We start from the raw sequence: 27,941 nt of genomic DNA, 5'->3' as shown, positions 1-27,941 counted from the left end.
TCATGTGGCTGATTTCTTTCCCTCATTTTCTAGAGGAGCACAGAAAGAAGAGTCCGGACAGCCCGTCCCTAGAGCTGAGCGATTTCAGTGATGACGAATACAAGACCCCTCTTGCCACCCCTCCCAACAGCCCACCTCCTGAGCTCAACCCGGCCGGAGAGGACAAAAGCAGCGAAGAGTTTCCGGGTGTAGAAATCAGCGAAGAGCAACTCCAAGCTCACTTGATGAGCAAAAAAATGTACGAGACCTACACTTTGTCCTTCATGGATCTTCAGATCATGGTGGGACGAGTGAAAGACAACTGGAAATACGCCCAAGACATCGACGTGGGCCCAACTCATGTGGTGGAGAAATTTAATGTCCATTTGCAACTGGAACGCCGTCTGATCTACACTTCTGATCCCAAATACCCTGGAGCTGTCCTGTCGGGGAACTTGCCCGATTTGAAAATACACATCAACGAAGACAAAATCGTGGCCTTGAATAATTGTTTCGGCAGGCTAAGCTCCCCTGACCCGGAAACCTCGCAGGTTGGGAAAGGGGCTCCTTTACCGAGCTTGGAACAACGCGGGAGCCTGCACAATTCCGTGGTGAACTTAACCCAGAGTGTCATCCTGGTGGAACAACACACCAAAGAAGTGCTGGTAGAATCTCAGCTGCTCCTGGCAGAGTTCCGGGTGAACTGCATGCAGTTGGCCGTGGAGAGCAACGGCCGCTACATCTCGGTGCTGAAAGTTTTCGGCACCAACGCTCACTTCGTGAAGAGGCCTTACGATGTCGAGGTCTCCCTCACGGTTCACGGCTTGCTCTTGGTCGACACGATGCAGACCTACGGCTCCGATTTCGACCTCTTGATGGCGTCGCACAAGAACCTCAGCTTCGACCCCCCGACGGGAAGCCTACGAGACAGCAAAGCCCAATCCCCTGTTAACGGCCTCAGTGAGGCCCTGCTCGGCGGGGATGCCTCTCTCGCCGAGAAATGCACCCTGGCCTCCAAGAGACTCTCCGGCACGTCTTCGAAACGAGACGAATCCTTAATCAAGCTGGAATACCAATTTGTCACCGCCGAGTGCCCTTCCATGAACCTGGATAGCTCCCTCCAGGTGCTGACAGTCCAGATGAACAACCTGGACATCATCCTCAACCCGGAGACCATCGTCGAGCTGATCGGCTTCCTCCAGAAGTCCTTCCCGAAGGAGAAGGACGACGGGAGCCCTCAGCCGCTGATGACCGACGCCGAAAAAACCCTCAGCGAGTGGGAGAATTTTCAATCCACCCATTCCCAAAGCATCGAAGTGGCCGTGGAGATCCACTGGCTGAACGTCCTCTTACTTAGGACGGTCACCTTAGTCAACCGAGAGAAATTCGGCCGGAAAATCGCCACGGCGAGCATCGGAGGCACCAAGGTCAACGTCTCCATGGGCAGCAGGCTGGAGGTCAACGGCTCCCTGGGCTGCCTCCATCTGATGGACCTAACCCAGGACAACGCGAAAAATCAGTACGTGGTCAGCATCGGCAACACGGAGCGGTACGAGAGCCTGATCCGCGACGTGGACCACCCCAGGCCCACGTTCCCCCAGTTCGAGGACGCCAGCGGCCTCCCTGATGCCCTCTGCTTCACCTTCCTCGAACAATCCGCCGCGGAGTGCTCCCTCCTTCTCCAGATGGCCTCCCTGCACTACAACCACTCCGCCAAATTTCTAAAGGAGATCGCTCTGTCGCTGGACGAGCTGGAGGAGAATTTCCGCGGCATGCTGAAGAGCGCGGCCAGCAAAGTGACCACCGTCCTGGCTACCAAAACGGCGGAGTACAGCGAGATGGTGTCTCTGTTCGACACGGCGCCCAGATCTCGAGACCCCTTCAATCTGGAACACGACGAAGGGGAAGATCCGATTCCGGTGTACCCCAAGACGGAAACCATCAAGCTGGTCTTGAACGTGAAGATCGAATCGCCCGTGGTCTCCATCCCTCGTAAGCCGGGCAGTCCCGAACTCCTGGTTGGTCACTTAGGACAAATATCCATCCAGAACTTTGTGACGGGAGAAGACAACCTGAGAAGCGACAGCCTGCAGGTGGAGATCCGAGATATCAAGATGTATTCTCTGAACTGCAGCCACTTGACGGGCAAAAAGGACTCTCCTTCGGAGGCCTCCCCCGTGCTGCCTTCCCCGTCGGGCTTCACCAGCTGCGGCTACCAAGAAGAGTCTCAATTCACCCGTCATGATTTTTTCGAATCTTTACATAAAGGCCAAGGTAAAGTTGGGGGGGAAGACTCTGGGTGTTCTGCAGCTTCCGGTCATGGAATTACAAATTGATCGGCCTAGAACCGTGATGGCAAACCTATGCGGAGCCCTCTCCGTGGGCATGCGAGCTGCCACCTAGCTCAGCTCCACCATGCATGCGTGCATGTGCCTATCACTGGCCAGCTCATTCTATTTTATTTTTTTTTGCTTTTAATTTATATGCCGCCCTTCTCCGGAGACTCAGGGCGGCTTACAACGCGTTAAGCAATAGCCTTCATTCTTTTGTATATTTATACAAAGTCAGCTTCTCTTTCTTTCTTTCTTTCTTTCTTTCTTTCTTTCTTTCTTTCTTTCTTTCTTTCTTTCTTTCTTTCCTTCCTTCCTTCCTTCCTTCCTTCCTTCCTTCCTTCCTTCCTTCCTTCCTTCCTTCTTTCTCTTTCTTTCTCTTTCTTTTCTTTTTTTTAAAAATTTGATTTATATGCCGCCCTTCTCCGGAGACTCAGGGCGGCTTACAATGCGTTAAGCAATAGCCTTCATCCTTTTGTATATTTTTATATAAAGTCAGCTTATTGCCCCCACAATCTGCGTCCTCATTTTACCTATCTTAGGATGGAAGGCTGAGTCAACCTTGAGCCTGGGGAGATTCGAACTTGCAGTAATTGCAAGCAGCAGATGTTAATAACAGTGCTTTAGTCCACTGTACTATCAGGCTCTTTTCATGAATGCATTTGCATTTCATTTGCATTTTCGGGATGCAATGCATTATGGGTTCCGGCACATAACACACGCTGTCATGCCTGCATGCACAAGCTTTCGGCCCACAACGAGAAAAAGGTTGGCCATCAGTGGCCTATAAAAAAGGAATGGGAAGCTTTTAAACGCTCATTTCAACCGGGCGTTTCTCAGTCTTGGCAGCTTTTAAGATAGATACGCGTCAGTGAGGATTGTCCGTCATCCAGCTGAGTTACAGCAACTGGACTTTCGTTGTTGTTGTTGTTGAGGGATCCTTGGCTGGGTGGTTTTCTTGCAGACGTTTCGTGACCCAATTAGGGAACATCATCAGTGCTAGAAGGAGTGGGGTTTGAGGAGTAGAGGAGGAAGAGACCAGGAAACATCATCCGTGGTAGTCATCGCCAATCCTGATGATGTTACCTAGGTGGTTCATGAAACATTTGCAAGAAAACCGCCAAACTCAGAGAGCACCAAGGACCTCCCCGTTCCTCCTCCTCCACCTCCTCCTTTCTGCAAACCTCACTCCCTTCTAAGCACTGATGATGCTACATAGTTGGGTTATGAGACGTCCGCTAGAAAACCCCCAAGTTCAGAGATCACCAAGGGCCTCTCATTTCAACCCTGAGCTACAAATATTCTTTATTTTTTGTTCGGTAAGGTAAGTAGAGAGAAAGTCACTGGAATGTGCCAAACAGGTTGAAGCGTAGGGGATTCTTATATAGTCTCCCACTTTCCACCTATGCTTCAACCTAGCTGGTACGCTCCAGTGACTCTCTGCTTACACACTCTTGAGCATCTCACTCGGACTGAAGAAGCTGGATGAGCAGCAAAAGATCTCAGACCAACAACAACAAAAATGCAATAATTCCAGTGGCCACGATTCAAACTTCCAGACTTTGAAGATAGATGGACTTTCAACTCCCAGAATTCCCCCAGCCGGTACAATTCCAGCTGCTGTAGTCCACACACTTTAAAGTCACTTTGGTTGAGAAACAATAAGAGAAAAGAGTTTCCAACTATTTCACCCGACTGAGTCCCTTCCCTTTCAGCTTTCCACATTCTGAATAACGCCACCATCCAGTTCATCCTGGAGAAGATCCCAATTGAGCCCAGCGCGGAGCTGGCCTTCTCCCCGAGCGACAGTGTCAACGTTTCAAGCCTGATGAGGATCGAAGGGAAGTTCGTCAACCCTCTGCAGGTAAAAAAATAATAATTAATTATTAAAAAATATTTTTTTACATATTTTTTTACATATTTTAATTTTTTTTTAATTTACATTTTAAAAAAGTTTTTAAAAAGTTTCCCAAATGCCATCACTCTGCTAAACAACTAATTCCCACAACACTATCATTTACTAAGACTATTATTACTATTATTCTTCTCATCCTTCCTAGTACCTATCTCTTCCCACTTATGACTATAACCATGTTGCTTGCCTTCCAATTTATATTGTTTTATTTGTTTCCTAGTATGAGTTGATTGCTTATTAGTAACCTATGACTATCACTAAGTGTTGTATCTTTTTATTCTTGATGAATGTATTTTATTCTCCTTATGTACACTGAGAGCATATACACCAAAGACTAATTCCTTGTGTGTCCAATCACACTTGGCCAATAAAGAATTCTATTCTATTCCATTCCATTCCATTCCATTCCATTCCATTCCATTCCATTCCTCTCCACTCCACTCCACTCCACTAAATCTGATATCCCACAAAATTAGAAGCGCTCACCTTATCTTTGTTTCCAAACCCCGCAGGTGATTTTGGCCAAGCACGTCTACGAGCAAGTGATGCAGACCTTGGACAACCTGGTGTGCAACGAGGACCTGACCAAGCCTCCGTCCAGCTTCCCATCGTCCACTTATTCCAGCTTGGCTTCTCCTTCGGCTTCCCTCCGGAGTCTAAGCGCCGATTTCTCCTCCGGCCGCAAGGACAATGGCTTCTTCACCCACTCGACCTATTCCGACGCCAAAGGCCCGCTGCCGGTCCAGGAAGCCTCCCGATCTTTCACTCAGATCCAAGCCACGTTTCACATCGCCCAGCTGCAGGTCCAGCTCAGCGGCGATCTGACCCTGGGGGCCCAAGGCCTGGTCAGCTTAACCTTTCAGGATTTCGACGTGGAGTTCTCCAAGGACCACCCTCACACTTTGTCCATCCAGACCACCTTACGTTCTCTGCTGATGGAAGACCTCCTGGTGAAGAACCCCGACTCCCCGTACAGAAACCTCATGGTGTCCCACGGGGCCCCCAAACCTTCCAACCTGGCCCACAAGGAATACCTCTCCCAATCCTGCCCGCTGGTCTCCAACGTGGAGTACCCGGACATGCCCCGTTCTCTCCCCTCTCACATGGAGGAAGCCCCCAACGTCTTCCAGTTCTACCAGCGTCCCTCTTGCCTCTCTCAACCGAAGCACCGCGAAGGGGCCGAGGAGGGCTGCCCGCTGACCCCTCCGCCTTCTCCCACCGCCAAAGAACTGACCGCGCCCTCCGGAAGGAGCGACTTCGACGATTCGCTGGTGCACATCAACGTCCTCCTGGTGGACAGGAAACATCCGGAGTTTTCGTCGCGCTACGACAGGATCAACCGCAGCGTGGACATCGACTTCAACTGCCTGGATGTCCTGATCACCTTGCAGACTTGGGTGGTGATCCTGGATTTCTTCGGCATCGGATCCACGGCCGAGAATCACGGCGTCAAGTTGACGCCGAGCGGGGACGTCCAGCAGGCCACCAAATCGGAGTTAAATCCCTCGCTGGACGACGAGGCTCGGGAAGAGTCCGTAAATTCCAAACTGGATCTGAAGGTAGGAGAATGGTAATCCCACACTGTAAACGCAGGCAGTCCTTGATTTACGACTACGATCGAGGCCAAAATTTCGCCTGGCCAAGTGGGAAGTGGGTTAAGGGAGTCTTGCCCCCGTTTTACGACTTCTCTCGCCAGCGTTGTTAAGTGGATCCTTGCATTTGTTAAGTTAGTAACACGATTGTTAAATGAATCTGGCATCACCGTTGGCTTCCTGAGGAGGAGAAGGAGAAGAAGGAAGAAGGAGGAGGAGGAGGAGGAGGAGGAGAAGGAGAGATTCACTTAACCAACGTGGCGAGAAAAGTCGTAAAATGGGGCCAGACTCAACATCTTTCTTGGCAAGATATATTTTGGGCTCAATTACAGTCATAAGTCGAGGACTACCTGTCCTAGATTGGTAATATTTTTTTTAAAAGGATCTTGATCTGATTCTCAATCTGATGATGATTCTTTCTGCTTCAACAGGTCCACTCTCTCTCCATGGTTCTGAATAAGGCAACCAATGAACTGGCCAAAGCCAACATATCCAAGCTTGTCACTCACGTGGAGACAACAGGTATAATTCATATATATATACATATATATATATAAATGTATAAATAAAATTGTCTTGATGTGGTCTGTTTTAAACCGTGGCTCAGGCTGACTCAGGCCCTGGCGGAACCTTTTTAACCTTGCAGAAGGGGATTTGACCGTCCGGGGAAGCATCGGGAGTTTGTCCCTAAGCGACCTCACCACCCACGGAGAGCTGTACAGGGAACGCTTCACCACCAGCGGGGAGGAAGCCCTCATCTTCCACGTCCGCAAGTAGGTGGTGGAATCTCCTTTTCCTTTACCTGGGACTACTGAGGGGGGTTTGGGGTTGGGTTTGTTTCCCGCCCCCAAATGTTTTGCCAGGATCCCATTTTGGCTAACAGATGAGGGGATGGAAAATGGGGTATGATAGCTGGTAGTTCAGGAAACAAGCCAAGGGGTCTCTTGATCTTGGAGATAAATCTTGGAGGCTAAGGATTACTTACTATTTTTTGAGCAACTGAGCCTTCCTCCCTCCCTTCCTTCCTTCCTTCCTCCCTCCCTCACTCACTCACTCACTCACATCTTCCTTCCTTCCCTCTTCCTTCCTTCCTTCCTTCCCTCCCTCCCATCTTCCTTCCTTCCCTATTTCCTTCCTTCCCTTCCTTCCCTTCCTCCCATCTCCTTCCTTCCTTCCTTCCCTCCCACCCTATTTTATTCTCTCCCTCTCTCCCATCTTCTTTCCTCCCCTACTTCCTTCCTTCCCTCGCTCCCTCCCATCTCCTTCCTTCCTTCCCTCCCTCTCACCCTATTTCCTTCCTTCCTTCCCTCCCTCTTTCCTTTCTTCCCTCCCTCCCTCCCATCTTCTTCCTTCCTTCTTTCCTTCACTCCCTACCATCTTCCTTCCTTCCTTCCTTCCCTCCCATCTTCCTCCCATCTTCCTCCCTCCTTTTCCTCCCTTCCCTCCCTCCTTCCCATCCCTTCCTTCCTTCCCAAATGCAGTCCGCACACCCCATACCTCTCCTACTCCGCTTCCTGAGCTTAATCTTTGCGCCCTTAATCTTTTCCTTCTTCTGAAGGCAGGGACAAATACTGAGATCTGGCTCCAGATCTCTCAGCCTTCACCTTGTGCAGGCCAAAAGACACGGCCTCCGCTCTGTTCTCACCAAAGATCCAGAATAAATTCTGTTGGGTTAAAAAGAGAAGCATGTTGGTTGTTTGGTTCCCCCCCTCCCCCCCCCCAAGGTACGGCCGGCCGGACTTGTCCCTTCAGAGAGAGTGCGACGTGCGGGTCAGCCTGCGGATGGCTTCGGTGCAGTACATCCACACCCAGCGCTTCCAAGCGGAGGTCATCTCCTTCATCCAGCATTTCACACAACTGCAGGACGTTCTGGGCCGTCAGAGGGCCGCCGTGGAGGGGCAAACGGTGCGTAGCACAAGACGCATTCCCTCAAAGGAACGTGGCTAGGAGATCTCTGGGACTTAAGGGGCAGCAGGGGCTTCGTTTTATCTAAAACTCTCCTGGGATATTTTGCATGGGGGAGGGCGGTTAGAGACCCTTATTAAAATCTGTGCCGAGGCCTTTCAGGTTGCCAAATTGAATCCATAACGGCCGACTCGGCTTCTCGTAATGTTTATAGTTTCAAAGAAAAACCCCAAGAAAATCCAATTACCTCTTGAAAAAGCCCCTTTGGGACGACGGTGATCTGGATGTCCCTCCTTGAAATTGCTTCAAAAGCCACCAATGGCCCGATAGAGCTTTTTATTAAAACCTACTTTCCTTCCTTCCTTCCTTCCTTCAGGTGAGAGACCAGGCCCAGCGAGCAGCCAGAATCCTTCTGGACATCGAAGCTGGTGCTCCCGTCCTCCTTATTCCCGAAAGCTCCAGATCCAGCCAGCTTATCGTAGCCAACCTGGGGAAACTCAAAATCAAGAACCGCTTCCTGGTGGCAGGTGCTTCCGCTACGTTCTCGCTCAAGGATAAGGTGAGCCGTCGCGGCGTTTCCTTTCCGTTTCTCGAAAGCGTTGTGGCCGTTTTAGGAAAACCGTAAAAAAATGACCCGCGTATAATTTTTCTCCCGTTTTTTTTACCTTCTTTCCTTTGGAGGATTCGATTTTGCAAGGCAAGGTGTGCAAGGATCCTGTTTTATGGGAGGTATTTAACATATCTGTCTGGGTGCAAGTGCTCCGTTTTCCGAAGCTGAGAATTTTTGGGGAATTCTGCAGCTGTCTGGAGTTGCTTCCGAAACGGGCAGCATCTAAAGCAGAGGTTCCCAACTTTTTCTATACCCCACTCCCAGGGGTGAAATCTAGCAAGTTCTGGATTTTTTTTTTTACAAAGGATAAATATATAAAGGGTCCCTCTTAAATATAATATAAAATATAGGAGGCCTGTGGTGGCTCAGCGGCTAAGACACTGAGCTTGTCGATCGAAAGGTTGGCAGTTCAGCGGTTTGAATCCCTAGCACCGCATAACGGGGTGAACTCTGCCAACTTAGCAGTTCGAAAGCATGTAAAAAATGCAAGTAGAAAAATAGGGACCACCTTTGGTGGGAAGGTAATAGCGTTCCGTGCGGCTTTGGCGTTGAGTCGTTGCCGGCCACATGACCACGGAGACGTCTTCGGACAGCGCTGGCTCTTCGGCTTTGAAACGGAGATGAGCAGCGCCCCCTAGAGTCGGGAACGACTAGCACGCATGTGCCAAAATTCCAAAATTTAGAATTTCTAAAAGCTGCAGAATTCCGCCCCCCCAAAAAACAACCAACCAAGACTGATTTTAGAGTTTGGTTTGCTGTGCCCGTATGCCGTGCCTTTTAAGAATTTTTATTTTATTTTTTTAAACAAAGGATAAATATAAAAGCTTCATTCCAAATTGCATGCTGTTTAGCCGCCCGTGGATTTCCTTGGAGTGATCTCTTCTTGATTTTGGAAGTAGATTTTTTTTATGTGTGAGATGAGTTGTTAATTGGAAAAGAATCCAAATGAAAAGAAACCGATTCTGAAGCAAATTCCTGCCTCTTCTCTTGCTGTCGTTAGGTTCCATTTGGAGTCAGTAACACCTAGAATAAATGGAAATACTTGATGGGTTTACTGATTTGTGGGGGGGATAGGTTTGCAGAACAGCCTTGCTGTGAAAACTCAATTTTATTTTTTTTTTAAAAAAACCAAATCACTAATTTATACAGTCCCCTTTTAATTAGGATCCCGTTCTGTTTTCCTCACCGCTGGGGACCCCAAAGCATAACATGAAGAAAACTCCGAGTGGCGATGAATCCAAGAAGGCCCCCCATCTCTCTGAAGGTTTGCCCACAAAAGAGTCATCTTCTGGACCGATTCTCGGCGGTCAGAAAAGCGAGCACGCCACAGAAATCGGGGCGAACCCGACCCCATCCTCTCCTTTCTCGTCGGCGGATAACCCTGGTAAGTGAGGATTCAAAAGGAGTTCATCCAAAGGAGTTTTTGTTTCGGGTGGGTATCCTAGCCTTAGAAAGGGAGAGGGAAGGAGGAAGGGAAGAGAGAGAGAGAGAGGGAGAGGGAGAGAGAAAGAGAAAGAAGAGAGACAAGAAGAAAAGAAAGAAGAGAGAGAGAGAAAGAAAGAAGAAAGAAAGAAAAAGAAAGAAAGAAAAGAAAAGAAGAAAAGAAAAGAAAAGAAGAAAAGGAAAGGAATGAAAATGAAAAAATGAAATGAAAATGAAAGGAAAGGAAGAAAGAAAGAGGAAAGAGGGTGGGAAGGAAGGGAGAGAAAAAGGAGAGGAGGGAAGGGCCACAAACCCTGGCACTAGACACAGCTTCAGTGGATGCTTTGAAACAGGACAGCAATCCAGGGCTGGAAGGGACCTCGGAGGTCATCCAGTCCAACCCCCTGCTCCAGCAGGATACCTTATATCATCTTGATATAATTAGATGTGCCTCTAACACAGAGGAGAAAAGAGAAGGAGTTTATTAGGCAAGGCTGCCATGCAGAGGAAGGCAGAGATAGTCCTCGACTTACGACAACAATTGAAACGTGTGGGACGGAGGGGCCATGGCGAATGGACGGAGGCGCCTCAGCCGAGGAGAAAAGCTTAGAGGAGAATCCCCCGAGGCGGAAGCCTGGCGGAGAAGCAGGCGCGTCCAAGGGTAGGAGGCAAAAAATCCCATTCCGATCCCAGGGCAGTAACCATATTGAATTCTACGGTATAGTGCAATATTAGGTTTTCAATTTCAATTATACAGAATGTAGAGGACGTATGTTTGTGTTCTTATTTTTAGAGTTGTAATGTACACTGGGAAGACGGCACTTAATTTCCTTCTACCGTGTGCAATGACGGTAAAGTAAATTAAATTAAAATCAAATTAAAACGAAGCCTGCTCTTTTGCAGAGGAACCGGCCTGCCTGCTGGACTGCATCACAGTCGACCTGCAGGACATGGACATCTTCGCCGCGGAGCGATACTCCCGCGAATATTCCCAGCCCGTCCAGGATGCTTCGGTGGATTTGACCTTCCCGTCTTTCGTCATCCGGCAGACGGGAGGCAGCCTCTTAACGGAACCTTTCAGGCTGAAATTGCAAGTGGAGAGAAACTTGGACAGGTGAGTTTGGGCCTTTGTGGCATTGCCACGGTCACCTCGGGACTGCTTCTGAGTGGGGGACGAGTCCAGATTAGGGCGACACCTGGGGTCAATCCTGAAGTTTAGTTTAGTTTAGTTTTTTGTTTTGTTTTTTAAATTTGATTTATATGCCGCCCTTCTCCGGAGACTCAGGGCGGCTTACAATGCGTTAAGCAATAGCCTTCATACTTTTGTATATTTATACAAAGTCAGCTTTTCTTTCTTTCTTTCTTTCTTTCTTTCTTTCTTTCTTTCTTTCTTTCTTTCTTTCTTTCTTTCTTTCTTTCCTTCCTTCCTTCCTTCCTTCCTTCCTTCCTTCCTTCCTTCCTTCCTTCCTTCTCTTTTTTTTTTTTAATTTGATTTATATGCCGCCCTTCTCCGGAGACTCAGGGCGGCTTACAATGCGTTAAGCAACAGCCTTCATACTTTTGTATATTTATACAAAGTCAGCTTTTCTTTCTTTTTTTCTTTCTTTCTTTCTTTCTTTCTTTCTTTCTTTCTTTCTTTCTTTCTTTCCTTCCTTCCTTCCTTCCTTCCTTCCTTCCTTCTCTTTTTTTTTTTTAATTTGATTTATATGCCGCCCTTCTCCGGAGACTCAGGGCGGCTTACAATGTGTTAAGCAATAGCCTTCATCCTTTTTCTATATTTATACAAAGTCAGCTTTTCTTTCTTTTTTTCTTTCTTTCTTTCTTTCTTTCTTTCTTTCTTTCTTTCCTTCCTTCCTTCCTTCCTTCCTTCCTTCCTTCCTTCCTTCCTTCTCTTTTTTTTTTTTAATTTGATTTATATGCCGCCCTTCTCCGGAGACTCAGGGCGGCTTACAATGCGTTAAGCAATAGCCTTCATACTTTTGTATATTTATACAAAGTCAGCTTTTCTTTCTTTTTTTCTTTCTTTCTTTCTTTCTTTCTTTCTTTCTTTCTTTCCTTCCTTCCTTCCTTCCTTCCTTCCTTCCTTCCTTCCTTCCTTCCTTTTCTTTTTTTTTTTTAATTTGATTTATATGCCGCCCTTCTCCGGAGACTCAGGGCGGCTTACAATGTGTTAAGCAATAGCCTTCATCCTTTTGTATATTTTATACAAAGTCAGCTTATTGCCCCCACAAACCGGGTCCTCAATTTACCTACCTTAGAAAGGATGGAAGGCTGAGTCAACCTTGAGCCTTGGCGAGATTCGAACCTGCAGTAATTGCAGGCAGCTGGTGTTCAATTACAGTGCTTCTGTCTGTTGAGCTAAACCAGGCTCCTTTAATTTATTGTCCTTGCACCTCGTACAGCAAAATTAAATGCCATCTTCGGTGTACATCACACATAAGGTTGTCGGATGACGGTTATGCCACGAAGAATGGTGTGTATTATTTTATTATTATTTATTTTATTTTTATTTTTTTCCATTCAGGGAGATCAGCCACGCCGTGCCGGATATCTCGGTCCACGGCATCGTCTCTTCGGTCCATTGTTCTCTGGATCTGAATAAATACAAGCTGGTCCGGGGTCTGTTGGAGAATAATTTGGGGGAGCCCGTGGAGGAGTTCATACGGCCCTACGACTTGCAGGACCCAAGAATACATGTGAGATGGTATTTCGTTTCGGTTTTGGTTTGTTTGGGGGGGTTTTTTTTTGAAATTGCATGTCCAGCTTCTTAATTCCAGTTCAGAGATCCCTGGAGGCCGGCCAGCCGTGCCGCTCAAAATACCAGGGGTGTGGCTTTGGGTGCCGAAAGGGTTAAAACAGAAACAACCAAGAAAAGAAGCTGAAAGGGTTTGGGGGTATCTGCTGGGATATGTGTGTGTATATATATATATATATATATATATATATACATATAGGATATATATATATATATATCTCCTTTCTCCCTCCTTCCCTTTCTTCTTCCCTCCACCTGTACTTCCTCCCTCCCTCCCCTTCTCGTCTTCCTTCTCTCCTTTCTTCTTCTCTCCTTCCTCCCCTTCTCTTCCTCCTGTTCTCCTTTCTCCCTCCCTCCCTTTCTTCTTCCCTCCATCTATACTTCTTCCCTCCCTCCCCTTCTCTTCTTCCTGTTCTCCTTTCTCCCTCCCTCCCTTTCTTCTTCCCTCCATCTATACTTCCTCCCTCCCTCCCCCTTCTCGTCTTCCTTCTCTCCTTTCTCCCTGCCTCCCTTTCTCCTTCCCTCTGTCTGTACTTTTTTCCTCCCTCCCTTCTTCCCTCCCCCTTCTTTTCTTCCTCTTTCCCTCCCTCTCCCCTTTTCTTCTTCCTTCTCTCCCTCCCTCCTTCAGCATCTCTTCTGCCTTCTCTCCTTCTTTTCCTCCCTCCCTCCTTTCCCCCCCCCCCTTGCATAACACCTGCAAAATAAAATTTGAAGGCTGCCTAATGTGTCAGCTGGACTTTGGGGTTGGAATTGCTTCTCAATCTGGAATCAAAGCAAAGCTGGGAATTTAAAACTGGTGCCAAAGTTTTATGTTAAGAGTTGAGTGTTTTTCTTTCTTTCTTTCTACCAGACGGTGCTGAGTGGCGAGGTTTACATCTGCCTGTCCTTCCTGATTGACATGGTCAACGTGAGTCTGGAACTGACCAGCCCTCAGCCCAAGCAAGGCTCCCTGGCCAGGTATGGTTTCTCTCTCTCTCTCTCTCGTGGATCTTAACACAGCTTCGCTTTCAGGGGGGAAACCTGCTCCAGCCATACTACATGGGGAAATACGCAGCATTGTAGTTAAACGGACTATGACTGTGATAATGTAAGTAAGGCGAGTATAATTTTTTCCCCAGAATAAAATAAAATAAATGTGGCAAATACATTGGACAGATAGTACTGTGAGAATTACGTTTTCAGCAGCTCAATGGCACGAGGAAAAAAACTGTCCCTTAAGAGAATCAAGATAATAATTATTATAAGTATTAAAAGATAATAAGATTAATCAAGATTAATCTGGGGAAAACTCATTCTCTCTCTCGCTCCTCTCTCTCTCCTTCTGTCTCTCTGCCTCTGTCTCTTCTCTCCCTCTCTTCTCTTTCTCCCTTTCTCTCTCTCCTAACTCTTTTTTTTCTCTCTCTCTCTCCTCTTCCTCTCCTCTCTTTCTTTTTGTCTCTCTCCTCTTCTCTTTCTCTCCTCTCTCTTTTTCTGTCTCTCCACCCTTCTTCTTCTTCCCCTTTCTTTCTTCCTCCCTCTCCTTTCTCTCTTCCCTCTCTCCTCCCTGTCTGTCTCTCCACCCTTTCTCTTCTCTCCCTTTCTCACTCTCTCTCTCCTTCTGTCTCTCTGCCTCTGTCTCTTCTCCCCCTCTCTTTCTCCCTTTCTCTCTCTCTCTCCTCCCTCTCTCCTCCCTCTCTGTCTCTCCACCCCTTCTCTTCTTCTCTCCCTTCCTCTCTCTCTCTCTCTCCTTCTGTCTCTTTGCCTCTGCCTCTTCTCTCCCTCTCTTTCTCCCTTTCTCTCTCCCTCTCTCTCCTAACTCTTTTTCTCTCTCTCCTCTCTTTCTCTTTTTTGTCTCGTCTCTCCTCTCTCTCTCCTCCCTCTCTCTCTTTCTGTCTCTCCACCCTTTCTCTTCTTCTCCCCCTTTCTTTCTTTCTTTCTCCCTCCCTCTCCTAACTCTCCCTCTCTCTCTACCCTTTCTCTTCTCTCCCTTTCTCCCTCACTCTCTCCCTCCCTCCCTCCTTCCAATTTGTTTAGGTTTGACTTTAAAAAATCAAAGCTGCTCTTCGAGAGCTTCTCCAATCAAACCCGGACCATCAACCTGGTCTGCCACTCCATGATGGCATTCGACACGCGATACGGCGGGCAGAGGGCCTCTGCCGGAACGCCCAACGTCTTCAACTGCATTTTCCAGCCTTCGAAAAACTGTCATTCTCAGGGGGCGATCCAGATTGAGCTGCATTACAGGTAAAGGAAGCCTCCGGTCCCTTTTTCCCAGAAGGCCCCGGGGGAGCCTAGGAGCCTAGAGTCCTCCGTGCTTTGGAGTCCAACCCCTTGCTTAATGCAGGAATCCAAGCGAAAGCACCCCTGATATATAGCTGCCCAGCCTCTTCCGAGCAATTAATTACAATTTAGAACAATTAGCCAGCGGAACCGCTTCCCTCCAGAAGTTTTGGCTGCTCCATCACTGGAGGTTTTTAAGAAGAGACTGGGCAGCCATCGGTCTGACGTGGTCTAGGGTCTCCTGTTTGAGCAGGGGGTAGGACAAGAAGACCCCTGAGGTCCCTCCCAATTCTCCCAACCTAGAAAAAGTATACCATAGAAATCTATTTAAATACGATTATCACATTATTAAATATGATTTCTATGATAATCTATTTAAATATAATTAACATTTGATATTTCAGCTGGAGAAGTTTCAGCGTGGCTTATAGTTCGGTGAAAAGTACTATCCGTCAGGTTTCGAGGTCGTCTCAAATAAATTGCATTTCAAACAAAGTCTTTGAAGAAAAACTCCTATTTATTAAGCACGACATTTTAGACCCGACTCCATCGAAGCCAACACTGACTTCCAGACCCAAAACCCTCCCTTTCCGTTCCCCACTCCCCTGCGCTCATTGGCCATCTTCCAAGTCACTCTACCCCTAATCTACTGCTCCAGCTCAAAGGAATTTCCCCCCTCCCATCCCATCTCCTAGGGGATATTATCTCCAGGGAAAATAAGTAGGTGAAAAGTCAAACGTCCCTTTCCAGACGCCTCCGCCTCTCCTTCTTATGTCAGCACTAGAGTAAATGCAGCTTGAAGTGCTGACACTAACCATCTGTAATGAAGGGGGAGAGAGGGAGGAGCGAGGGAAGGAGGGAGAAAGGGGAGGGATAGGAGGAGGAAAAGGTAGAAAGGAGGAAGGAAGGGAAGGAGGAAGGAAGGAGAAGGGGAAGGGACAGGAGGAGGAAAAGGAAGGAGAAGAGAAGGAAGGAAGGAGGGAGAGAGAAAGGGGAGGGACAGGAGGTGGAGAAAGAAGAAAGGAAGGAGAAGGAAAAGAGAAGGAAGAAGAAGAAGAAAGGGTAGGAAGAAAGGGAGAAGGAAAAAAGGGAAAGGAAGAGAGGGAAGGAAGGAAGGAAAAGGGAGGGACAGGTGGAAGAAAAGGAAGGAGGGAGGGGAGGGACAGGAGGAGGACAAGAAGGAAAGGAAAGGAAGAGAGGGGAGGGGAGAAGGAAAGAAAGAATAGAGGAGTAAGGAAAGAAGGAAGAAAGGAAGGAAAGAAAAGGAGGGAGAAGGAAGGAAAGAAAGAAGGGGAGAGGAAGAAGGAAGGAAAAAAGGAAGGAGAAGGAAAGAAAAGGAGAGGAGGAAGGAAGGAAGGGAAAGAAGGAAGTTAGCTTGTTACCATTTGCGTTAACCCACCTCCCTTCCAGGTCGACCAAGGACTCCTCCTCCTTCACGGTAGTCCTGAACAACCTCCGTGTCTTCCTGATCTTCGATTGGCTGGTGCTGGTCCACGACTTCCTCCAAACCCCCAGCGACCCTAAAAAACCCTCCCACCCGCCTCCTGCCCGCCAGCGGAGCCTCGGGGGCGAGACGGCGGTCGTTCCCAAAGCCATCAAGTGCGGCATCGTCACCAAGCGTTCTTCGCTCCAGATCTCCACGGAAAAACAGCTGGAAGTCAAGGTCAACGTGACCGGTAAGGGAAGGTTTCCCGCCGGAAACCTTAATCGTGGTTTAATCGTGGTTTATTGAACAAAACGATTAAGTAAATTTTGTAGATTAAAATTACGTTAAACGCATGATCGGGAGAGAGGCCGCCTCCTCCTCCTCCCAGTTCATCCACCTCGCCCCTTCCAACCCTTTTGATTCTCCTCCTCCAGATACGGAATTCGTGGTGGTCGAAGACATGACCTGCACGGACACTAACGCGGTCATTCTGAAGGGCACGACCGTCCTGACCTATAAGCCCAAGGTGATCGATCATCCTTTCTCCGGGAGCCTGTCGGGCATCGAGGTGAGAGCGCTGGGTCGCCGCCGGGGATGGGGGGCAGTTTCCGTGGCATTCTGCGACCGACTGCATCCCGAGTCCCCGACGGAGGCTCATCATTTTCAGGACAGGAAGTCCTCGACTTATGACCACAATCGAGCCCCAGACTTAAGTTGCTAAGGGGATTGGGTGCAGTGGCCTAGAGGTGGAGCTCTCGTCTCACAATCAGGAGGCTGTGAGTTCGATCCTAGGCGGAGGCAGATATTTCTCTCTCTGGGCACACCGAGAATATATCTGCCGAACAAAACTCCGCATTGGCGACAGGGAAGGCATCCAGCCATTAAAAAAAACACTCTGCTAGCTTCATTCGTAAACCCGGTTGTGAAGTGGCTTTCTTCCCGTTGACTTGACTCGTCGGAAGGTCGTAAATAGGGGATCGCGTGACCCTCTGGGACTCTGCCCAAGGGGTCCCGCTGGTCATAAATACAGGTCGTCCTCAACGTATGACAGTTCGTTTAATGACCAAAGTTACAAGGGCGTTGAAAAATGTGACTTTTGGACTGTTTTTCCACCCTTATGACCATTGCAGCATCCCCACGGTCAGAAATTCAAGATGCTTGGCAACTGCTTCACCCTTACGACTGTTGCTGCGCGATCACATTTTGCAACCTTCCGACGAGCAAAGTCAGCGGGGGGGGGGGAAGCCCCATTCACTTCACAACCATGTGACCGACTTATCCGCTGTGGTGATTCCCTTAACAACAATGGCAAGAAAGGTTGCAAAACGGGGCAAAACTCGCTGAACAAAGGTCTCGCTTAACAGCAGAGATTTTTGGGCTCTGTCGTGGTCGTAAGGCGAGGACTGCCTGCGTGAACCAGCGGCCAAGCGTCTGGATTTTGATCACGGGGGATTTATTTATTTATTTTATTTTATATCCAATTTATATACCGCCTTTCTCCCTGAGGACTCAGGGCGGTGTACAGCCGAATAAAAACATAAATTACAAACATTAAAGTAGTATTAAAAGAATATATATAAATTTGGCCCCATAATTTAAGAACGCTAGCAACGGTCATAAGTGTGGGGAAAAGTCACTTTTTCCCAGTGCTGTTGTAACTTTGAATGGTCACTAAACGAACAGTTGTAAGTCAAGGACTACCTATGGTTTTAAAAAATGCATGTTCCACACAAAGGATGGATTTCACAGTTGAGCTTCTTACGAAAACAAAAACCAAAAGGCAGAATTTTCTGCCGAATAACCCAAGCTTAAAGGCCAGTGTTTGTCAATCACGGCACTTTCAACAGACGTGGACTTCAACTCCCAGCATTCCCCAGTCAGCCATTTTCCCAGCATTCCCCACGCTGGCTGGGAGCATGCTGGGAGTTGAAGTCCACACCTGTTGAAGTCTCCACGATGGATAAACTCTGCCGTAGGGTCTCCGGGTTGCCTCCCCTCCTTCCAGTCCCGCTTCAAGGTACGGCAGCCTCACCTCCAAGGGTCTACAGGTCGAATTCTGCTCTTTTAGGTTTTCTCCTGCCGGCTGGGCAACGAGCAGGAAACGGCCCTCTCCATCCTTGATCCGGCCCTGATCCAGGTGGAGCTGGTGGGGAATTCTTCCTACCCGAACGGATCGGGTCTCCTGGACGCTTTCAACGGCGGAGACTTCCCTCCCCTTCTAGAGGTAAGGTTTCCCCTCCCCACCCCAGAAGTCTTTCCAGCCTTAGTTAGGCCACACCTGGAAGAAAGCTCCATGCGGTTTTGATCCCCACGTTACAAAAAAGAGATTGGAAAAAGTGCAAAGAAGAGCAAACAAGATGATTAAAAGGCCTGGAGGCTAAAAGATACGAAGAACGGTTGCAGGAATTGCGTTTGGCGAGTCTAGAGAAAAGAAGGACCACGGGGGGACGTGATAGCATCGTCCAGTATTTGAGGGGCTGCCCCAAAGAAGAGGGGGGGGTCCATTTATTTTCCAAAGCCCCTGAAGGCAGGACAAGAAACACAGAACCAAGGAGAGAAGCAACCAGGAATTAAGGAGGAATTTTCTGAAAGAGAGAACAGTTAACCAGTGGAACAGCTTGCCACCAGAAATTGTCGGTTCTCCATCACTGGAGGTTTTCAAGAAGAAATAGGACAACCACTTCTCTGAAATGGCCTAGGGTGTCCTAATTGAGCAGGGGGCTGGACTAGAAGACCTCCAAGGTCCCTTCCAGTTCATTGATTGATTAGAAGAAACTCCAGGCCTTTCCCATCCATGTGGAAGATCCCTTTTCCCATCCAATTTGGGGAAGGGTCTCTTTTCCCACAGCTGCTGTTTTCTCCCTCCAGATCCAGTTGCAAACCCTCGACATCCGCCTCTCTTACAACGACGTCCAGCTCTTTCTGGCCATCGCCAAGTCCATCTCCAAGCAGACCAGCGGGGTGTTACCCAGCCCTCCGGCCGCAGACTCTCCGGCCCCTTCCGGCTCCTCTGGCCTGAATGAGATTTCGGGAACAAGCGCCGAACGGACGGAGGCAGCTAAACGGCCACTGGATCCAGTCCTCGGTAGGAACGTCGGTTTCAAACTGACTTCTCTGCCTTCTCTGCACCCCGCTCCCTGCTGCTCTGTCGGAGCCCGAATATCGGGAAATTAACGTCGGTGGTTGGAATGGGTTCTAAATATGGGCGGTCACTCGATTTACGATAGAAGGTGAGCCCAAAATTGATGTGGCTAAGCAAGACAGCGGAGAAATTGATTTTTTCCCCTTTTACGATTTCTCTTACCATGGCAGTTAAGTGAATTGGCGGTTAAGTGAATCGGTACTTCTCCTCCTCCTCATCCTCCTCTTCCTCCTCTTCGTCTTCTCCATCTCCCTCTCCTCCTCCTTTTTCTTTTTCTTCTCCTTCTCCTTCTCCTCCTTCTCCCCATCTTCCACTTCTTTTTTTTCTCCTTCTCTTTCTCCCTCTCCTCCTTTTTCTTCTTCTTCTCCTTCTCCCTCTCCTCTTCTCCTTCTCCTCCTCCTCCTCCTCCCCTTCCCATTCTTCTTCTCCTGCTCCTTCTCCTCCTCCTCCTTCTTCTCCTCCTCCTCCTCTTCTCCTCCTCCTCCCTTTCCCCCACTCCTCCCTCTCCTCCTTCTTCTTCTCCTTCTCCTTCCCTTCCCATCTTCCTCCTCTTTTTCTTCTTCTCCTTCTCCTCCTTCTCTTTCTCCCTCTCCTCCTCCTTTTTGTTCTTCTCCTCTTTCTCCCTCTCCTCCTCCTCCTTTTTGTTCTTCTTCTCCTCCTCCTCCTCTTCTCCTCCTCCTCCCCTTCCCCCCCACTCCTCCTCTTCTTGACTCACATTTATGACCGTTGCAGCATCTTGGGATCACGCAATCCCTGTTTTGCGACCTTCCGACAAAGCAAAGTCAAAGCCGGATTCACTTAACAACTCGAGTTACTAGCTTAATAACTGAAACGATTCACTTAACAACTGCGGCAAGAGAGATTGCACAGCGGGGCAAAACCCACTTAGCAAATCCTCCCTTAACAACGGAAATTTCGGGCTCCATTGTCGTCGTAAGTCAAGGATAAAGAAATGGCAAGAGTTCTCCATTTAAAAAAAAAAAAAAAAAAAATAACCCCCAAGGAGAAATCGCAATAAACGGAATAAAACTGTTTTGCTTCCAGAAGTGCAGCTGGCTCGCCTGCAGGAACTGGGCTTCAGCCTGGACGACTGCCGGAAGGCTCTGCTGGATTGCCAAGGTGTGTTATTTGCGTAGAGTCGTTATAAAAGTTTTATGTAAAATGTAGACTGAAGATGGCATTTAATTTCACTATACGAGGGGCAATGATAATAAACTAAACTAAACCGGGGGTGAAATCCAATTTTTTTTTTACTACCGGTTCTGTGGGCGTGGCTTGGTGGGCGTGGTTTGGCTTGGTGGGCGTAGCAGGGGAAGGATACTGCAGAATCCCCATTCCCACCCCACTCCAGGGAAAGAATACTGCAAAATCTCCATTCCCGCCCCACTCTAGGACCAGTCAGAGGTGGTATTTGCCGGTGTCAAATAAGCCAAGTGGCCACACACCTCCTTAACTTTCCTTATCTGATATCGGTCAGGTCAGCTGAAGAAAGCCGCCAGCTGGCTCTTCAAGAACGCCGAGCCTTTGAAACGCTCCGGGTTCGAGTCCAGCGGCACAGACGGGCAGAGCTCCAGGACTCTTCGGCTGGTCTCCGGGGTGGAAGTCAAAGCTGAAAGCATCTGCATTTGTTTCATCGACGATTGCATGGACTGTGATGTTCCTTTGGCGGAGCTGACCTTTTCCCGTAAGTGGCTAGAAGGCGAAGTGCTAGAGTCGGAAGGGACCTCGTAGGTCATCCAGTCCAACCCCCTCCTGCTCAGGCAGGAAAAAACCATACCATTCCAGACAGGTGGCTGTTCAATCTCTTCTTAGAAACCTCCAGAGATGGAGCACCCATAACTTCTGGAGGCAAATTGTTCCATCCATCCATCCCTCTCTACCTGCCTCTGTCTGTCATGTATCCTTTCTATCTCTCTCTATCTCTATCTATCTATCTATCTATCTATCTATCTATCTATCTATCTATCTATCTATTGTTTCATATCTCTATCGATCATTATCTACCTATCTATTATCTATATCTATCTATCTATCTATCCATCTATCTATCTAATGTTTCATATCTCTATCTTTCTGTCTATCTCTGTCTATCTATCTCTTATCTATCTCTCTCTCTCTATCATCTATCTATCTATCTATGTATCTATCTATCTATCTATCTATCTATCTAATGTTTCATATCTCTATCTTTCTGTCTATCTCTGTCTACCTATCTCTATTATCTATCTCTCTCTCTATCATCTATCTATCTATCTATCTATCTATCTATCTAATGTTTCATATCTCTATCTTTCTGTTTATCTCTGTCTACCTATCTCTATTATCTATCTATCTATCTATCTATCTATCTATCTATCTATCTAATGTTTCATATCTCTATCTTTCTGTCTATCTCTGTCTATCTATCTCTTATCTATCTCTCTCTATCATCTATCTATCTATCTATTTATCTATCTAATGTTTCATATCTCTATCTTTCTGTCTATCTCTGTCTACCTATCTCTATTATCTATCTCTCTCTCTATCATCTATCTATCTATCTATCTATCTATCTATCTATCCATCCATCTATCTATCTAATGTTTCATATATCTATCTTTCTGTTTATCTCTGTCTACCTATCTCTATTATCTATCTATCTATCTATCTATCTATCTATCTATCTATCTATCTATCTCATCCACCTATCTATCTATTTATCTAATGTTTCATATCTCTATCTATCTATCTATCTATCTATCTATCTATCTATCTATCTATCTATCTATCTATCTATCTATCTATCTATCTATCTATCTCATCCACCTATCTATCTATTTATCTAATGTTTCATATCTCTATCTATCTATCTATCTCAGAATGATAGGTTTGGAAGGGACCTTGGAGGTCTTCTAGTCCAACCTCCTTCTCAAGCAGGAGACCCTCTACCATCCCGGACAAATGGCTGTCCAGTCTCTTCTTAAAGGAGTTCCATCTCCTCCAGGGATGGAGCACCCACAACTTCTGGTGGCCAGCTGTTCCACTGGTTCATTGTTCTTTTTTTGACCAAACTCTGGGGAACAGCTGTTAAATGTCCAGGGCCTGATATTTAAAGGAAAGCTCAAAAGCGTTATTATTTTAGCATAAGAGGAGGGATCTTTGACCCCTAAGGTCGTGAGGAATTTCTATTTCTATTTTATTCTTTCCTAGAGATTCAAACTTTCAGAATTTGTGAATAATCGTCGTTTCCCTTACAGGTCTGAATTTCCTTCAGCATTTGAGAGCCAGCCCAGAAGGCTACGCTCATTTTACGCTCTCCGGCGACTATTACAACCGGGAACTCTCCGGTAAGTCTCTGCCGCTAGCACAGCTGGTCCTCGACTTACAACCGTTCACGTTTTAGTGACCGTTTGAAGTTACACCACCACTGAAGCCAGACTCACTTAGCGACCTGTGACTAACCTAACCACTGGGGCAAGAACGTTCACTTAGCAACTGTCTCGCTTAGCAACAGACATTAACGACTCAGTTGTGGCTGTAAATCGAGGACTACCTGAATTTGATGTTAAGAGCGGTGGCCTTTCTCAACCCCCATGTGCCATTCGGCCACCACAATTGAGCCCCTCTCTCTTTCTCTCTGCTTTCATTGAAAAACCAAATTCTTGATTAAGCTTTGGCCCTTCCCAGGGAACATGGCCCTGGGAATTGTTTTATATATATATATATATATAACAAACTATTCTAAAAATACGAGTTCTAGGTATATTTGTAAAGAAAGAAACAGACATTCTGCGAACACCGGAACTAAAATAATTAAAATTTTATTCTACTAAGCTTTCGTCAGCCATCTGCCGACATCGTCAGAGTATTAAACTTACAGAGATCTCTGCCTTTATATGCCATTAATCAATTTGGCCATATATTCCCTTCACACTGATTCTTGGAGACAGGGTAGATAAAAATCTATGCTTTTTTCAAAAAAATTAAAAAAAATTGGATTTTTTAAAATTTAAATCGGATTTTTTGTAATCAAATTTATTTTAATCAAATACCCTTTTATTAAAAACCTAAAGATAGTTTTCTATTTAAGATATATCAATAATTCTGTTTATTCAGCATGAAATGGAGCTTGGTTATGTAGCGTATGAGGCTGTAGATTTCTGCAATATTTGGACTGTCAGTGAGTCAACAGCGGGTCAGAGGAGGAGCCGCTGCAGGACGGAGATGACAGTTGCTCTTGAAAAATTACGATTTAAATCGAGTCGATTTAAATCAAGCCTTTTTACTAGTGATTTAAATCGTGGTTTAAATCGACTTGATTTAAATCCAATCCACCCTGCGTGGAGACCGCCAAGTTAAACCCCTGCAGTTTTCTCGGGTTTTTCAGAATGCCGTTGCCTCCTTTCCTAGGGCCGAGAGAAAGTGGCCGGCACAAAGTCATCCAGCTGGCTTCGCGTCCAAGGGTGGGGCTAGAACTCCCCGTCGCCCGGTTTCTATGCTCTCTGTAGGGTTGAATTGAAGCACCGTGAAGGCATTTCTCTCTCTCTCTCTTTTTTTTTCTCCCAGGCTGGGAGCCGTTCATTGAGCCTTGGCCCTGCTCCGTGTTTTGGCAACGGCAGCCGGCCAGCCGCCTCCACCCCTCGCGGCTGAAGCTGGAAGTCAAGGCGAAGCACCGTCTGGATGTCAACATCACATCCAGGTTAATCGGTAGGTTGTTGTCAGGATGCCTTCTTTCCTATCTCAGCTGGAAGAACTGCAAAGAGCTGTGTGGAAGGAGGCTTCCCTCCCCCATCTTTCTTTCCCTTTCTTCCCTCCCTTCTTTTCTTGCCTCCCTCCTTTTCCTTCCTTCCTTCCTTTCTTCTTTCCCTCCCTCCCTTTCCTCCTTCCTTGCTTCTCTCCCTCCTTTCCTTCCCTCCTTGCTTCCTTCTCCTCCTTCCTTTTTTCCTCCTCCCTTCCTTTCTTCTCATCTTCCTTCCCTCCCTTCCTTCCTTGTCTCCCTCCTTTTCCTTCCTTCCTTTCCTTCCTTCTCTCCCTCCCTCCCTTTCCTCCTTCCTTGCTTCTCTCCATCCCTCTCTTCCTTCCCTCCTTGCTTCCTTCTTCTCCTCCTTCCTTTTTTCCTCCTCCCTTCCCTCCTTCCCTTCCTTCCCTCCCTTCTTTTCTTCCCTCCCTCCTTTTCCTTCCTTCCTTTCCTTCCTTCTCTCCCTCCCGCCTAATTTCTTCCCTTTTTAAATATGTAAATTTTAATCTGTTTTTAAATTATTGGGGTGTTTTAATCTGTCTGGGCCAAAATGATTTAATTTGATTTTATCTGGTTTTTAAATTTTTTGTATTTATGTATTTTATTGTTGGCTGTTCACCGCCCTGAGTCCTTCGGGAGTAGGGCGGTATACAAATCAAATAAACAAACCATAAACCAAACCAACCTCCCTCCCTTTCCTCCTTCCTTGCTTCTCTCCATCCCTCTCTTTCTTCCCTCCTTGCTTCCTTCTTCTCCTCCTTCCTTTTTTCCTCCTTCCTTCCCTCCTTCCCTCCCTTCTTTTCTTCCCTCCCTCCTTTTCCTTTCTTCCTTCCTTCTTTCCCTCCCTCACTTTCCTCCTTCCTTGCTTCCTTCTTCTCCTCCTTTCTTTTTTCCTCCTCCCTTTCTTCCCTTCCTCCCTCCCTCTTTCCTTTCTTTCCTCCCTTCCTTCTTTCCCTCCCTCCCTTCCCTTATTTCTTGCTTCCTTCTTCTCCTCCTTCCTTTTTTCCTCCTCCCTTTCTTCCCTTCTTCCCTCATTCATTCATTCAACCATGGCTCTCCGTCTCCTTCCCTAGAGCAATACGCCAGCACCAAGCAGTCCTGGATGGCCGATTACTGCAGTCAGGAGAAAGAAACGACGGATCTGGAATCCGAAGACTGGGTGGGCTCTTCGGTGGACCCCCCTTCCTTCAGGCAAGGTGTGGACTGGCCCCCGTGGGCTTGATGCCTGAAGCATGGATGTGGAGACCTTAACCAGCCCGCAAAGCATTCAGCCGGATGCTTAGGATCCCTACCCCCACCCCCTTCTACAGACGCTGTTTTCCCCTCTGCCAAATCCCTCCCTTAACAGGCATCAGTTGTACTTTTCTATGTAACGGGCGTCAGTTCCTTTTTTTCAATGCCGTCGTAACTCTGAACGGCCACGCAACAAACTGTCGTAACTTGAGGAGTGCCTGGAGCTCGAAAAACAAGGGCTGCTTTCTCTTGGACTGAGATCAAACGACCTTTTTTTTTTTTTTTCCCTTTTCTCATCTCTCCATCAGGGTTCCCTAACTCGATCGGTGAGCACTACAAGTCCCAGTCAGAACCAACACATTTTCAAGACAGGGAATTGTAGTCCCAAGTCAGGGGTGGGCTTCAAAATGTTTAGCAAGGGGTTCTCTGCCCGGTTGCTGGGTGGGAGTGGCCATGGTGGGCGTGGCCTAATCGGCCTCCTGCACCACGACGGGTGTGTGTCTGTGTGCATTTTTGCCCTCCCCAGGCTCCGGAGGCTTTTCTCGAGCCTCCAGAAGAGCAAAAACAGGCTCTGGAGCCCAGAATTTTTGGCCTTCCCAAACTTCCGATAGGCCCGTTTTTAACCCCCCCCGAGCCTCCACATGTTACTTGCACTTACCTGCATCCACAACGGGCCGCATGGGGACGCCTGGGAGGGGCGGGGCTGGGTGGGCGTGGCCAGCCAGGAGTGGGATTCAGGGGTTCTCCGAACTGCACAGAATCTTAGCTAGGGGTTCTGCCGAACCCCCAGCAACCCACTCCTGGTCCAAGTCCTTCTGTAGGTCCCAAAACCTGATTGAAAGCCGTCCGAAGGAACTTATTCCACCCCACTGCAGAGTGACAGCTTCGGGCTGAGACGGCTTCTTGCCCCCCCCCCTTTTCCGACCACCGCCATCTTGCCTCCTGACCTGCCTTTTTCTCGCTAACATTGTCTTTCCTGTCTGCTAGGCCTTCCTCTTGCCTACCTTAGAACTAGGAGCACAGCCAGTCTGACTAACCTTGAGCACCAGATGTATGCTAGAGGTATCGTATCCCCAGTCTCTCCAGATGCTTTCCCTCTTTTTCCTGGCCTTTCCTGACGCTTTTGTTTGCCGGCAAGATATTTAAAATACGCCGCGTTTCCCCACCCCCCACCCCCCAAAATAAGACTTATTATATTTAAATGAATAAGAACCTTATATTTAATTTTTTGTTCCAAAAGACACCTTATTACACCGAGAGCGTACGCACCCGAAGACAGATTCCTCGTGTGTCCAATCACACTTGGCCAATAAAGGATTCTATTCTGTTCTATTTTCCAGTTAAGTCTTATTTTGGGGGGAAATACAGTACTAAACGCCTCCGTCTGGTCGACGATCTTAACTGGGGCTTATTTTGGGGGTAGGGCTTATATTACGAGCATTCTGAAAAATCGTGCTAGGGCTTATTTTCTGGTTGGGGTCTTATTTTTGGGGGGAAATACGGTACTAAATGCATCCGTCCGGCTGAGGATCTTAACTGAGGCTTATTTTGGGGGTAGGGCTTATATTACAAGCATCCTGAAAAATCATGCTAGGACTTATTTTTCTGGTTAGGTCTTATTTTCAGGGAAATACCTCTTTCCTTTCCTTCCCCCTCCCTCCCTTCCTTCCCATTCCTTCTTCCTCCTTTCCTCTTTCTTTTCCTTTCTTTCGCTTCACTTCCCTCTTCCTCCGTCCCTTCCCTTCTTTCTTCCTTCTTCCCTTCCCTTTTTCCTTTTCTTCGTTTCAAATTATCTGGGTGGGATTTTCGAATGGGGGGGGGCGCTCACCCCAGGCATTGAGATTTGGGAAGGCACCTGCTTGTTCCATCAAGGGAAGGAGACACCCCACCCCACCCACCCCCTCTTATGGGGAAGACATTCCTGACCCGGTCGAAAGAGGCTAAGCCTCGTAAGTAAGACCTGGCTCTGCGCTTCCCCACCTCATTCACTCTTCCTTTTCTTCCTTCCTTTCTTTCTTTCAGCTGAAATGAAGGCACCCAAACGGAGGCAGCCCTTTGTCCCTTTCGCCCTCCGGAATCACACCGGGTGCACCCTGTGGTTTGCCACGATGACCAGCACCCCAACTCGGTAAGGAAGCGAGAGGTGGGGACTTCCGGCCGGCTGTTTGATGGCGTCCGAGTTTTCTCGGACAGCACAGGGAGTCCTCGGCTTACGACCACAACGGAGCCCCAAGATTTCTGTCGTCCAGTGAGACATTTTTGAAGTCAGCTTTGCCCCCCATTTTAAGACCTTTCTGGCCACCGTTGTTAAGTGGTTAATCCTTGCAGTCGATAAAGTTAGCCGCCCGGTTGTAAAGCGAATCCGGCTTCCCCGTGAACTTCTGCTTATCGGAAGGTCGCAAAACGGGATCACGTGACGTTGTGACCGTCATAAATATGGCACCAGTTCCCAAGCCCCTGAATTTTGATCCCGTGACCATGGGCTTTGCTACAACGGTCGTAAGTGTGGAAAAACGGTCCTAAGTCCCTGTTTTCAGTGACGTCGTTTCTTCGAACGGTCGCTAAGCGAATGGTTGTAAGTCAAGGACTTCCCGTATTCATTTTACGAATCACTCAAGACAGCGAACGTATCCAGCACACATATCCTCCTCCTTCC

At 47.7% G+C, this 27,941-nt stretch overlaps 1 protein-coding gene across 2 annotated transcripts in view; it reads left to right on the top strand.

The window, feature by feature from the left end:
• Positions 1 to 27,941, top strand: part of VPS13D (vacuolar protein sorting 13 homolog D) — a 90,791-nt gene that overhangs the window by 19,781 nt on the left and 43,069 nt on the right. Inside the window, exons 19-41 of one of the 2 annotated variants that reach the window (XM_087879237.1) lie at positions 34 to 2,253; positions 4,025 to 4,173; positions 4,737 to 5,783; positions 6,248 to 6,338; positions 6,463 to 6,589; positions 7,541 to 7,721; positions 8,098 to 8,280; positions 9,496 to 9,715; positions 10,657 to 10,867; positions 12,278 to 12,449; positions 13,359 to 13,465; positions 14,522 to 14,731; positions 16,178 to 16,443; positions 16,628 to 16,761; positions 18,262 to 18,417; positions 19,062 to 19,278; positions 20,380 to 20,454; positions 20,813 to 21,019; positions 22,572 to 22,661; positions 23,881 to 24,021; positions 25,126 to 25,248; positions 26,273 to 26,347; positions 27,308 to 27,413. In XM_087879237.1, the coding sequence (XP_087735363.1) occupies positions 34 to 2,253; positions 4,025 to 4,173; positions 4,737 to 5,783; positions 6,248 to 6,338; positions 6,463 to 6,589; positions 7,541 to 7,721; positions 8,098 to 8,280; positions 9,496 to 9,715; positions 10,657 to 10,867; positions 12,278 to 12,449; positions 13,359 to 13,465; positions 14,522 to 14,731; positions 16,178 to 16,443; positions 16,628 to 16,761; positions 18,262 to 18,417; positions 19,062 to 19,278; positions 20,380 to 20,454; positions 20,813 to 21,019; positions 22,572 to 22,661; positions 23,881 to 24,021; positions 25,126 to 25,248; positions 26,273 to 26,347; positions 27,308 to 27,413 (6,508 nt within the window). The remainder of the gene's footprint in view (positions 1 to 33; positions 2,254 to 4,024; positions 4,174 to 4,736; positions 5,784 to 6,247; positions 6,339 to 6,462; positions 6,590 to 7,540; positions 7,722 to 8,097; positions 8,281 to 9,495; positions 9,716 to 10,656; positions 10,868 to 12,277; positions 12,450 to 13,358; positions 13,466 to 14,521; positions 14,732 to 16,177; positions 16,444 to 16,627; positions 16,762 to 18,261; positions 18,418 to 19,061; positions 19,279 to 20,379; positions 20,455 to 20,812; positions 21,020 to 22,571; positions 22,662 to 23,880; positions 24,022 to 25,125; positions 25,249 to 26,272; positions 26,348 to 27,307; positions 27,414 to 27,941) is intronic. The other variant, XM_087879239.1, reaches the window with a different exon arrangement.

Source organism: Pantherophis guttatus, chromosome 15, assembly GCF_059756535.1.
Source record: "Pantherophis guttatus breed Tessera chromosome 15, ASM5975653v1, whole genome shotgun sequence".
NCBI lineage: Eukaryota > Metazoa > Chordata > Lepidosauria > Squamata > Colubridae > Pantherophis > Pantherophis guttatus.
Note: the sequence above shows the minus strand (reverse complement) of the source record. Positions and strands in the feature narration are given on the sequence as shown.